Source organism: Macaca mulatta, chromosome 14, assembly GCF_049350105.2.
Source record: "Macaca mulatta isolate MMU2019108-1 chromosome 14, T2T-MMU8v2.0, whole genome shotgun sequence".
NCBI classification, from domain to species: Eukaryota; Metazoa; Chordata; class Mammalia; order Primates; family Cercopithecidae; genus Macaca; species Macaca mulatta.
This window is the reverse complement of record NC_133419.1, coordinates 94,544,026-94,558,228: the sequence shown is the minus strand read 5'-3', so window position 1 is coordinate 94,558,228 and position 14,203 is coordinate 94,544,026. Positions and strand designations below refer to the sequence as shown.

General features: G+C 39.6%; 1 protein-coding gene across 10 annotated transcripts in view; it reads right to left on the bottom strand.

Annotated features, from left to right (window-relative positions):
- Positions 1-14,203, bottom strand: part of CEP295 (centrosomal protein 295) — a 70,768-nt gene that overhangs the window by 13,719 nt on the left and 42,846 nt on the right. For all 10 annotated transcript variants that reach the window (XM_015115471.3, XM_015115472.3, XM_015115474.3 and 7 more), the window contains one exon: positions 11,452-11,604. In XM_015115471.3, the coding sequence (XP_014970957.3) occupies positions 11,452-11,604 (153 nt within the window). The remainder of the gene's footprint in view (positions 1-11,451; positions 11,605-14,203) is intronic.

The window sequence follows — 14,203 nt, the reverse complement described above, 5'->3', positions numbered from 1 at the left end:
GTCCTGCCTCTGTATCCCTGCTTTCACGCTGCTGTAAGCTTGCTTCGAGCTAGTCCACCCTCTTTTGTGAAGTGTGTATAAAAGCCAAGTACTGTCTTTGTTCTGCGCCCAGTCTTTGGACATTGAGTCTGCTGGGTCTGAGTGCACTCAATAATAAAGACATCCTCCTGTATACACCCCAAGTACTGTATACATCCTTCTGTATACACTCTCTCTGGTCCTCCTGTATATACCCCAAGTACTGTATACATCCTCCTGTATACACTCTCTCTGGTCCTCCTGATTCCGCAACACCAACTATATAAAAAAGTACCTTCATATGAACCAAAAATCAGGTGAGCAATCACAGTACTTGGTTTTCACTTCATATCACTGACAGAGGCACTGAAGAGGACAGCAAAGACAGTCTTGAAATGCCAACACCACCCTTCCCTCATCTCCAGACAGTGGCCACATGGTGCAGAAAGAGAATCTGCATGCTTGGGGGAAGGAGAGCCCAGCCATTCTGGGACTTTGCATTGGAACTCAGTGTGGCCAGCACCAGGCAGAACTCAGCAAATGCCCATGGAGGGAGCATTTAGACCAGCCCTAGCCAGAGGGGAAGTACCCACTCTAGCAGTTGGAAGTTGAGTTTTGGCAACTCTTGTCACTGCGGGCTAAATTTAGTGCCCTGGAGTCCTAAATAAACTTGAAAGGCTGTTTAGGCCACAAAGATTGCAACTCCTAGGCAAGTCCTAGTGCTGTGCTGGGCTCAGAGCCTGTAGACTTGGAGGGGTCACACGACCTAGTGAAAACCAGCTAGGGTGGCGAAGGGAGTGCTTGTGCCACCCCTCCCCAAATCCCAGGCAGCACAGCTCACAGCTTCAAAAGAGACCCCCTCCTTTGGCTTGAGGAGAGAAGGGGGAAGAATAAAGAGGACTTTGTTTTGCAAACTGAATACCCACTCAGTCACAGAAGAATAAGACACTGGGCGGATTTATGAGGTCCCCATACTAGGACCTAGCTGTTGGACGACATTTATAGACACATCCTGGGCTAGAAGAGAATCTGCTGCCTTGAAAGGAAGGATCCAGTCCTGGCAGGACTCATCACCTGCTGACTAAAAAGCCCTTGGGTCCTAGCAGTGGAAGCCAGGTAGTATATGCCATGGGCCTTAGGTGAGGACTCTGAGACATGCTGGCTTCATGTGTGACCCAGCATATTCATAGCTGTGATGGCTATAAGAGACTCCTGTTTGAGAAAAGCAGAGGGAAGAATAAAGGGGACTTTGCCTTGCAGTTGAGGTACCAGCTTGGCCACAGTGGGGAGTAGCACCAAGTGGGATCTTGAGGTCCCCGATTCCAGGCCTTGGCTCTTAGATGCCATCTCTGTTGCAAGAAGTCAGGGACCTCAAACGGAGGGACCGGCTGAAGCAGCGGCAGAACCACATAAATTGTGAAGATTTCATGGACATTTATTAGTTCCCCAAATTAATACTTTTATAATTTCTTACGCCTGTCTTTACTGCAATCTCTGAACATAAATTGTGAAGATTTCATGGACATTTATCACTTCCCCAGTCAATACTCTTGTGATCTCCTATGCCTGTCTTTAATCTCTTAATCCCGACATCTTCGTAAGCTGAGGATGTATGTTGCCTCAGGACCCTGTGATGATTGTGCTAACTGCACAGATTGTTTGTAGAGCATGTTGTGTTTAAACAATATGAAATTTGGGCACCTTAAGAACTGGATAACAGCGATTTTCAGGGAACAAGGGAGATAACCTTAAAGTCTGGCTGCCTGTGGGCCAGGCAGGACAGAGCCATATTTCTCTTACTGAGGGAAGAGAGAGACCCTCTCTTACTGTTTTATACTCAGTACCTGTTTTAAGAAAAAAAAACAAGAAAGTGAAACCAGACAGGCAGCCTGGCGCCAGGCTCGAAACCAGGCCGGGGCCTGCCTGGCCTAAACCTAGTAGTTAAAAATCAACTACATTGTATAGAAGAATATTGTGAAACTCCCTGTTCTGTTCTGTTTCACTCTGACCACCAGTGCATAAAACCCGTTACATATCCCTTAGATTGCTCAATCAATCACGACCCTTTCATGTAAAATCTTTAGTATTGTGAGACCTTAAAAGGCACAGAAATTGTGCGCTCGGGGAGCTCAGATTTTAAGACGGTAGCTTGCCGATGGTCCCAGCTGAATAAAGCCCTTCCTTCTACAACTCGGTGTCTGAGAGGTTTTGTCTGCGGCTCATCCTGCTACATTATTACCGAAAACGGCTGTGAGAAATGTTGCTGAATTCTTTCCCCAATAAGGAATATTAATAATAAACAGCCACAGGAAAAGACTGCATTCCCAGGGTGGGGCCTCTAAAATGGCTGCCCTGGGAGCGTCTGCCTTTATGCAGTTGTAGGTAGGGATGAAGCACATCCTAGTCTCCTGCGGCGCCCCCAGGCTTGCTAGGATTAGGAAATTCCAGCCTGGCGAAGTCTCATCAGACCGGTTCTCTGCTCTTGAACCCTGACAATGCATGCACAGCAGGACATGGAAATTCATTAGTGATTCTAGTTTCTCCCTGACCTGCTGCCTTGTGATCTTTTGTTGCCCTTGAAGCATGTGATCTCTGTGACCCACACCCTATTCGTGCACTCCCTCCCTTTTGAAAATTGCTAATAAGAACTTGCTGGTTTTACGGCTCAGGGGGCATCACAGAACCTGCCAACATATGATGTCTCCCCCGGATACCCAGCTTTAAAATTTCTCTCTTTTGTACTGTCTCCCTTTATTTCTCAGACCGGCCAACACTTAGGGAAATAGAAAAGAACCTATGTGAAATATCGGGGGCTGGTTTCCCCCGATACTGAACCTACCCTGGGTCAGAGAGGAGGAAGCCCACTGCCCTGAAGAGTCCCATGCCTGGCAGCATTCACAACAAGCTAACTGAAGAGCCACTGGGCCTTAAGTGATTATCAGTAGTACCATGACAGTACTCTCCATAGGCCTGTGGTGGTGGTGGACAAGGGGAGACTCCTTTGCCTAGGGAAGGGAAGGGAACAGTGGAAAGGACTTTTGGTTTTGGTGCCTGCTTAGCCACAGTAGAGTACCCGATAGAGTTCTAAAGATTCTGATTCCAGGCACTGGCTCCCAGACAACACCTCTGCATTTGCCCAGGGCCACTTGCCGCCCTGAAGGGAAGGATGTAAGACGAGCTGGCTTCACCACCTGCTGACTGCAGAGCCCTAGGGCCTTGAATGAAGGCCTTGATGGTAGGCAGGTAGTGGTTGCAGTGGGCCTTGGCAAGACCCAGTAGTGTGCTGGTTCAGGTCTGACCCAGCACAGTCCCAGAGATGATGGCTCCAGGGGTACTTGTGTCACCCCTCTCCCAGCTCCAGGCAGCTCAGCACAGATAGAGATAGAGATAGAGAGAGAGAGAGAGAGAGAGAGAGAGAGACTATTTGTTTGGGAGACAGGAAGGTAAAGAATAAGTCTCTGCTGGGTAGACCAGAGAATTCTTCTGGATCTTATCCAAGACCACCAAGGCAGTACCTCTATGAGTCTGCAAGAACTACAGTGTTACTGAGCTTGTGGTATCCCCTAATGAAGACATGGCTGCAGGGACCAAAAACTTAGATCACAACACTGAAGTCCCTTTGAATACTCAGAAAACTGTACCAAGATGGATGGGTACAAGCAAGCCCAGACTGCAAAGACTATAAGAAATACCTAACTCTTGGCAGGGCATGGTGGCTCACGCCGGTAATTCTAGCACTTTGGGAGGCTGAGGCGGGTGGAACATGAGGTCAAGAGATTGAGACCATCCTGGCCAACATGGTGAAACCCCGTCTCTATTAAAAATACAAAAATTATCTGGGCGTGGTGGCACGTGCCTGTAGTCCCAGCTACTTGGGTGGCTGAGGCAGGAGAATTGCCTCAACCTGGGAGGCAGAAGTTGCAGTGAGCTGAGATCGTGCCACTGCACTTCAGCCTGGTGACAGAACAAGACTCCGTCTCAAAAACAAAAAAAAAAAAAGAAAAAGAAAAAAATACCTAACTTTTTAATGCCCTGGTACAAATGAACATCTACAAGCATTAAGACCATACAGGAAAACATGACCTCGCCAAACTAAATAAGGGACAAGGGGCCAATCCCAGAGACACAGATATGTGACATTTCAGACAGAGAATTCAAAGATAGCTGTTTTGAGGAAACAAAGAAACTCAAGATAACACAGAGAAGGAATTCAGAATCTTATCAGATAAATAAAATGAAGACAGTGAAACAGTTAAAAAGAATCAAGCAGAAATTCTGGAGCTGAAAAATGCAATGGACATACTGAAGAATGGATCAGTCTCTTAATAGTAGAACTGATCAAGCACAAGAATGAATTACTGAACTTGAAGACAGGTTATTTGAAAACGCACAGAGGAGACAAAAGATAAGAGAATTAAAAAGAATGAAGCACGCCTACAAGATCTAGAAAATAGCTTTAAAAGGGTAAATCTACAAGTTATTGGCCTTAAAGAAAAGGTAGAGAGACAGGGAGAGAAAGTATGTTCAAAGGGATAATAATAGAGAACTTCCCAAACCTAGTGGAAAATATCAATATTCAAGTACAAGAGGAATAGAGAACACCAAGCAGATTTAACCCAAGGAAGACTACCTTAAGGCATTGAATAATCAAATTCCCAAAGGTGAAGGATAAAGAAAGAATCCTAAAAGCAGCAAGAGAAAAAGAAACAAATAATATACAATGGAGCTCCAATGTCTGGCAGCAGACTTTTCAGTGGAAACCTTACAGGCCAGGAGAGAGTGGCATGACACATTAAAAGTGCGGAAGGAAAAAAACTTTTACCCTAGAATAGTATATCTGGCAAAAATATCCATCAAAAGTAAAGGTGAAACAAAGACTTTCCTAGACAAATAAAAGCTGAGGGATTTCATCAAAACCAGACCTGTCCTACAAGGGATAATCAAGGGGGTTCTTCAATAGGAAAGAAAACATTAGTAAGCAATAAAAAATGATCTGAAGGTACAAAAATCATTGGTAATAGTACACAGAAATACACAGAATATTATAAAACTGTAATTGTTTTGTGTAAACTAATCATACTTAAACAGAAAGACAAAAAGATGAACAGATAAAAAATAATAAGTACAACTTTTCAAGATATAGACAGTACAATAAGACATAAATAGAAACAACAGAAAGTTAAAAAGCAGGGACACAAAGTTGAAGTACAGGGTTTTTATTAGTTTTCTCTTTGCTTGTTTATGCAGTCATTGTTAAGTTGTCATCAGTTTTAAATAATGGGTTATAAGATATTATCTGCAAGCTTCAGGGTAACCTCAAAAACATACAACAGATACACAAAAAACAAAAGGCAAGAAATCAAAACATACCACCAGAGAAAATCACCTTCACTAAAACAACAATAACAACAACAAAACAGAAGAAAGAAAAGTAGGAAGAGAAGACCACAAAATAACCAGAAAACAAATAACAAAGTGACAAAAGTAAATCACTACTTATCAATAATAACATTCAATGTAAATGGACTAAACTCTCCAAGCAAAAGACATACTGTGGCTCAATGGCTAGAAAAAAACAAGATCCAATGATCCAATGATCTGTTACCTATAAGAAATACACTTCACCTATAAACACAGACTGAAAACAAAAACATGGAAAAAGAGGCAAATGGAAACCAAAAAACAGCAGGAGTAGCAATACTTACATCAGAAAAAATAGACTTTGGCCGTGTGGTGGCTTATGCCTGTAATCCCAGCAGTTTGGGAGGTCCAGGTGGGCAGATCACCTGAGGTCAGGAGTTCGAGACCAGACTGGCCAATATGGCGAAACCCTATCTCTACTAAAAATACAAAAATTAGCCAGATGTGGTGACACATGCCTGTAATCCAAGCTACTTGGGAGGCTGAAGCAGGAGAATCGCTTGAACCCAGGAGGCGGAGGTTGTAGTGAGCCAAGATCCTACCACTGTACTCCATACTCCAGCCTCGGTGACAGAGAAAGAAAAAAAAAAAAGACTTCAAGACAAAAACTATAGAAAGAGAAAAAGCAGATCATTATATAATGAAAAGGGGTTAGTTCAGCAAGAGGATATAACAATTATAAATATATATGCACCCAACACTGGAGCATCCAGATATATAAGGCAAATATTATTACAGCTAAAGAGATAGCTAGACCCCAGTAAAATAATAGCTAGAGATCTCAACATTCCACTTTTAGCATTGGACAGATCTTCCAGACAGAAAATCAACAAAGAAACATTGGGCTTAATCTTCACCATAGACCAAATGGACCAATAGATATTTACAGAACATTTCATCCAACAGCTACAGAATACATAGTCTTCTCCTCAGCACATGTATCATTGTCAGAGATAGACCACATGTTAGGCCACAAAACAAGGCTTAAAACATTCAAAACAAACAAACAAACAAACAAAAAAACTCAAATAGCCCAGGGGTGGTGACTCACGCCTGTAATCCCAGCACTTTGGGAGGCTGAGGTGGACGGATCACTTGTTCCTGGGCGGTCAGGAGTTTGAGACCAGCCTGGCCAATATGGTTGAAACTCCATCTATACTAAAAATACAAAAATTAGCTAAGCATGGTGGCACATGCCTGCAGTCCCAGTTATTCGGGAGGCAGAGGCAGAAGAATTGCCTTAGCCCAGGAGGTTGAGGCTGCAGTGGGACAAGATCGTGCCACTGCACTCCAGCCTGGATATCAGAGCTAGACTCTGTCTCAAAACAAAAACAAAAACAAAAACAAAACTGAAATAATAACACTTATCTTTTCTGACCACAGTGGAATAAAACTAGAAACCAGTAACAAGATAAAAACTATACAAACACATGGAAATTAAAGCAGTAGGCTCCTGAATGACCAGTGGGTCAATGAAGAGACTAACAAAGAAACTGAAAATTTCTTGAAACAAATGATAATGGAGACACAACATACCCAAACTTATGAAGTACAGTAAAAGCAGTACTAAGAGGGAAATTTATAGCTAGAAGTATCTACATAAAACAAGAAGAAAAATTTCAAATGAACAACCTAAAAATGCATCTTAAAAAACTAGAAAAGCAAGAGTAAATCAAACCTAAGGTTGGTGGAAGAAAAGAAACAATAAAGATCAGAGGAGAAATAAATGAAAGGGAAATGAATAAAATAATGCAAAAGATCAAGAAACCAAAAATTGGTTTTATGAAAAGATTTTAAAAATTGACAAATCTTTAGCCAGACTAATTATAAAAAAAAGGAGAGGCCGGGCGCGGTGGCTCAAGCCTGTAATCCCAGCACTTTGGGAGGCCGAGACGGGCGGATCACGAGGTCAGGAGATCGAGACCATCCTGGCTAACACAGTGAAACCCCATCTCTACTAAAAAATACAAAAAACTAGCCGGGCGAAGTGGCGGGCGCCTGTGGTCCCAGCTACTCGGGAGGCTGAGGCAGGAGAATGGCGTAAACCCGGGAGGTGGAGCTTGCAGTGAGCTGAGATCCGGCCACTGCACTCCAGCCTGGGCGACAGAGCCAGACTCAGTCTCAAAAAAAAAAAAAGGAGAAGACCCAAATAAATAAAATCAGAAATGAAAAAGGAGACATTATAACAGGTACCACAGAAATTTAAAGGATCATTAGAGATTACTATTAGCAACTATATGCCAAAATTGGAAAACTAGAAGAAATGAATAAATTCCTAGACACATACAACCTACCAAGGTTGAACCATGAAGAAATCCAAAACCTGAGTAGACCAAGAACGAGTAATGAGATCAAAGCTGAAATAAAAAGTCTCCCAGCAAAGAAAAGCTCAGGACACCATCACTTCACCACTGAATTTTACTGAACACTTAAAGACAAACTAATACCAATCCCACTCAAACTATTCTGAAAAACAGAAGAGGAAGAAATACTGCCAAACTCATTCTGCAAGGCCAGTATTTCCCTAATCTCAAAACCAGACAAAGACGCAATAAAATAAAATTTACAAGTCAATATCTCTGATGCATACTGATGCAAAAATCCTCAATAAAATACTAGCAATCAAATTCAACAACACATTAAAAAGATCATTCACTACGACCAAGTGGAATTTATCCCGGGGATGCAAGGATGGTTCAATGTATGCAAAACAAACAATGTGATATATCCTATCAACAGAATGAAGGACAAAAACCACATGATCATTTCAATGGATGCTGGAAAAGCATCTGATAAAATTCAACATTCCTTCATGATAAAAACCTTAAAAAACTGGGTACAGAAGGAATATACCACAATAAAAGCCATATATGACAGACCCACAGCTAGTATCATACCAAATAGGGAAAAACCTGAAAGCCTTTCCTCTAAGATCTGAAGCACAAGGATGCCCACTTTCACCACAGCATTTTTATATGCCAAAAGCACATCACCTGAAAAAGAAATCAAGAAAGTAATCCCATTTACTACAGCTACAAAGAAAATTAAATACCTAGGAATTAACAAAAGAAGTGAAAGATTTCTACAACGAAAATTGTAAAAGATTGATGGAAGAAATTAAAGAGGACACACAAAAAATGGAAAGATATTCCATGTTCCTGGATTGGAAGAATTCCAACATTATTAAAATGTCCATACTATCCAAAACAATCTGCAGATTCAATGCAAGCCCTATCAAAATACCAATGACATTCTTCATAGAAATAGAAAAAAAATCTTAAAATTTATATGCGACCACAAAAGACCCAGAATAGCCAAAGCTATCCTGAGCAAAAAGAACAAAACTGGAGGAATCTACCTAACTTCAAATTATACTACAGAGTTACAGTAATCAAAAAAGGATGGTACTAGCATAAAAATAGACACACACAGATCAATGGAACAGAATAGAGAACCCAGGGACAATTTCATACATTTACTGTGTACTCAGTTTTGAGAAAGGTGCCAAGAACATACATGGAGGAACAGAGAGTCTCTTCAGTAAATGGTGCTGGGAAAACCGGATATCCATATACAGAAGAATAAAACTAGACCCCTGTCTCTCACCATATACAAAAATCAAACCAAAATGGATTTAAGATTTAAATTTAAGATCTCAAACTTGAAACTACTAAAATAAAACATTGGGGAAACCCTCCAGGTCACTGGTCTGGGCAAAGGATTTCTTGAGCAATACCCCACAAGCACAGGAAACGAAAGCAAAAATGGACAAACGGAATCACATCAAATTAAAAAGCTTTTGCACAGCAAAGGAAACAATCAACCAAGTGAAGAGACAACCAATAGGATGGGAGAAAATGTTTGTAATTACCCATCCATCTGGCAAGGGATTCATAACCAGAATATATAAGGAGCTCAAACAACTCTGTAGGAAAAAATCTAATTATCTGATTAAAAAATGGGCAGAAAATCCGAACAGACATTTCTCAGAAGAATAAATGGCAAACAGGCATATGAAAAGGTGCTCAATCAACACCAATGATCACTAGAGAAATGCAAATCAAAACTACTTTGAGATATCCTCCCAGTCCAGTTAAAATGGCTTTTATCTGAGACAGGTAATAATGAATGTTGTGCAAAGATGTGGTAAGAAGGGAACACCGTTGGTGGGAATGTAAATTAGTACAACCACTATGAAGAGCAGTTCAGACGTTCCTCGAAAAACTAAAAATATTGCTACCATATGATTCAGCAATCCTGCTGCTAGGTATATACCCAAAAGAAAGGAAATCAGTATACTGAGGAGATATCTGCACTCCCATGTTAACTGCAGCCAAGATTTGGAAGTGACCTAAGTGTCCATCAACAAACAAATGGATAAAGAAAATGTGGCACACACCACAATGGAGTACAATTCAGTCATAAAAAGGAACAAGATCATGTCATCTGCAATAACATGGATGGAACTGGAGGTTATTATGTTAAGTGAAATAAGCCAGGCACAGAAAGACAAACTTCATATGTTTTCACTTATTTGTGGGAACCCAAAATTAAGACAATTGAACTCACGGAGATAGAGAGTAGAACAATGAGTTATTGGAGGCTGGGAAGTGTAGTTGGGGGTCGTTTGGGGAGTGGGGATGGTTAATGTGCACAAATAAGCAGTTAGATAGAATAAAATCTAGTATTTGCTAGCACAACAGGGTGACTATAGTGAATAATTTCATTGTACATTTTGCAATAACTAAAACTGTAATTGAATTGTTTGTAATTAAGTATAAATGCTTGAGGTGATGGATACCCCATTTACCATGATGTGAATATTATACATTGTATACCACTATCAAACTATCCCATATACCCCATAAATAGGTACACCTACTATGTAGCCACAAAAATTAAAAATTAAAAAATAATGTTTTATTTTAAAATGTCAAAAATTATAGTTCACTGAAAATTATATCCTTTACAGTTATTTTAATCCACAATTTAAAGAGGAGATATTGAAGTTAATTTTTTTATAAACCCTCAAAAGAATATCCCTTTCCTTCATCTCTCATTCCACTCAACTATAGATACAAGTAAGATATCAATTATCTAAGTAGATGTACAGCTAAAATAAAAATAAATCTGGCTATAAAACGTAACTTCTCTCTTTTTTTGAGACGGAGTCTCGCTCTGTTGCCCAGGCTGGAGTGCAGTGGCTTGATCTCGGCTCACTGCAAGCTCCACCTCCCAGGTTCATACCATTCTCCTGCCTAGCTGGGACTACAGACGCCCACCACTACACCTGCCCATTTTTTGTATTTTTAGTACAGACAGGGTTTCATGGTGTTAGCCAGGATGGTCTCAATCTCCTGACCTCATGATCTGCCAGCCTTTGCCTCCCATAGTGCTGGGATTACAGGCGTGAGCCACTGTGCCTGGCCAAAATGTAACTTCTTAAAAGATGCCTTACAACTAATAAAATAGTACTACAATTATGCTTTGTAGGATCAGTACACAAATTATATATAAAATATCCTCTGTTATATATATATATATATATAAATTCAGAAGTGAGAAGATTAACATTGGCTGTCTTTGGGTGTTAGGATGAAGTGATTTAAATATTTTTCCTTGTAATTATCTTTATTTTCCAAATATTTAGAAATAAACATAAACGAGCTTATTTAGAATGCCCACAGATAGACTTTTTAAAATTTTAACAGTACTTAATTAGATATGGATTGTTACAAATAAGCTTAAAGATAAAATTTACGGATGCTGCCAATTGTATAAAACTCATACCTTGATAAACTTCTTACTGGTATTTAGTAAAACAATTTAAAAGCAAAATTACTCATTTAACGACTGCATAGAAAAATATAGTAAGGGTGCATCATAACGATTCCATTAACAGCAGTAACTAAGGTTATTTACCATTTTTCACCATTACAAATAACAAAATAATAAATATCTTTTGTCCACGTATCCTTGTGCATACAATTCTACTTTCCATTTATTTCTCACCTGCTTCATCATAGTCATCACCACAGACATTCTCTTGGCCAACCTGTTGAAGACAACTAAATGGATCACAGGCCAATGGGCTCCCAAAGAAACTTTGTTCTCGGCTTATTGAGACTCTCAGGGGGTCTCTGTCTTGATAAATACCTGGTTTACCTGGGGGAAAAAAAAATTTCCACTTCAGTTTCTGGAACTATTAATAGCTAGAACTAAAGTGCCAATTTAGATTATGGGTAGAAATCTAAACCCTTAAAGACTTAAAGTACATAGCAAGAAAATAATTCCTTATCTTTCACAGTCAAGCTTTTACATTATTTGTACTCAATTTTACTAAGCTTTTAATGATGCTGCTACCTCACCACATCAGATTATGCCCCAGTATTGACTAATCACAAAGAAAATTCATGGAGAATTTACCAGCCATTATAACATGCATTCACAATTTATACATAAAGTTCAAAAATAACCACAACTAATTTGTGGTATAAGAATCAAGATATGGTTTAGAAGAGAGGGGATGATAACTGAGAAGGTAAAAGAGAAGTGTTTACTGGGTTCTCTAATGTTCCACTTCTTGACCTGGTGGTGTTTACATGGGTGTGATTATTACAGTGATAAACCACTGAAACAAACATGATTTGTGCACTTATTTGAAGGTTATATTTTGATAAAGCATCCCCCCAAAAACTGGGGAATTAAGGGTGCTAGGCACTACTACAAAAGGACTACATGCAGCAGGAAACTAAAAACAGAACATTTAAGACTATGTACTTGGAAGAGTTACATCCCTCTCCTGAGATCCCTGTCCATCAACAACATCTCCAGAGGAAACTAAAGGTTTATTCTCCGGAGAAACCGAATCTGATACACTCTGGGGTCCAGGGGATCAGACACAGAAAGGAGGCAAGAGTGGAAGGGGGTGACAGAATGCCATAAGGAAATCAGAGGGCATTAAAACAAAGTCTGTATCCTCAATCCAGATCTCTTAGGTCTGGCTCAATAATATCAACAGCCAGGCTTATATCAAGCTTAGAAGGTATTTCTTTGAATAAACTAAACTTCCCTCAAGGAATGGAATGACAGATACTAAGGTGAGTGTCCTCTCTACAAAGCCATACTTTTTCTAATAAAGTCCAACAGCATATATGGCCCCTCACCCTGACAAAACCTCCAACTGGCCTTTTAGCACCCCGTTCAAATATGAAGATATTAGAGGAAAGGCTCTAAAGTATAAGACAGAGACAACAAAAATGAAAGAACTCAAACAAAAAATATAAAACCCCAAACCAAAAAATCCACTATAAATATTTGAAGTAGATATTCTGCATCCATGAAACAACAGCAGGATGCTATAAAAAAGGAAAATAATCAGAGAAAAAGAGTAACCTTTTAGAAACTACAATTTGATCAAAAGTTCAAAAGAAAAGTCAGAAGACAAAATTAAGAAAATTTGCCCAGAAAACAAAACCCAAAGAAAAAGAAATGAACTACAAGGAAGAGAAGAAAAAATGGAAAGATCAATATAGATCAGTATTTCTCAACCTTATTTTTATCATCCCTTAAGGAGTCTTTTTAGACTTTTCCTTTTCAAACTGCCTCTATCCCCATTCAGTTTTAATAACCACAAATATACTGCATATCTGTTTATGCATATTTGTGCTTTGTACATATAAAAAGTTTTTTTCACCTCCCCAAGAACCAATTTTTATCCCTGTAGGGGGAAAAACACCCTTGTTAAGAATGCATAGCATGGCCCATAAAACTTCCAACTAAAAGGTGTTCCACACAAAGAGAAAATAGTCCAAACTACATTATACTGAGAAGTATTTAACTGAAGTAGTAGAAAGTGGAAAGACAGACACTCTAAAAAAACTTTAAGCAAATTAAATAAAGAAGACAATTTACTACACGAAAAAAAGTTTAGAAAAATAAAATATAATCACATAATATACTAATGAACTCAGCAGTGAAAAAGGTCTGTGTATCACCATAATGATAATTTAGCTTAATTTTTGCTTAAACCCACTGCAACTATGGAAGTAAATACAAGAAGAAATACTTAAAAGACTTGAAAAGTAACTGCCTCTGGTGAGTGGTATTAAAGGGTGTGTAGGGGGCAGGAAGAACTGCTGTTTCATGTTATACCTTTGAGCGCTATTTCCCTTTTTAAATTACTTGCATGTAATATGATGATACAAGTATTACCCTAAGAAGTATGGTAAAGGCTATGATGAGAACAAGATTTCATGAGAAGGAAATCTGAATAAGTTTACCAAACAAATGACACTTACTAAGTCTTGGGAGGAAGAGAAAGATCATGAGGGCCCGGTAGTTCACCTACTGGGGGTTTTGGTAGGGATTTTAGTTCACCTACCTAGGGATCTTGACTTATTTAGACTTATTCCTAGACTTAAAAGAAACCACTGCAGTCTCAACCCCCTGAGCTTAGGTGAGTCTCCCACCTCAGCCTCCCAAGTAGCTGGAACTACAGGCAAGCGCCACCATATGGGGTTTCACTGTGTTATACCAGGTTGGTCTCAATCCTCCCATCTTAGCCTCCCAAAGTGCTGGGATTACAGGTGTGAGTCACTGCACCTGGCATACCTCCCTTAATTCTTTCAAACGCTCAGAAACACAGGTACAATATTTTATAGCTGAAGATCAAAACAGCTAATATTAACATTACAGCTTTTTTTTTCAACTACTATACTAACGAGGATACAACTTCTAAGTACCTTTCTATTGACAAAACTAA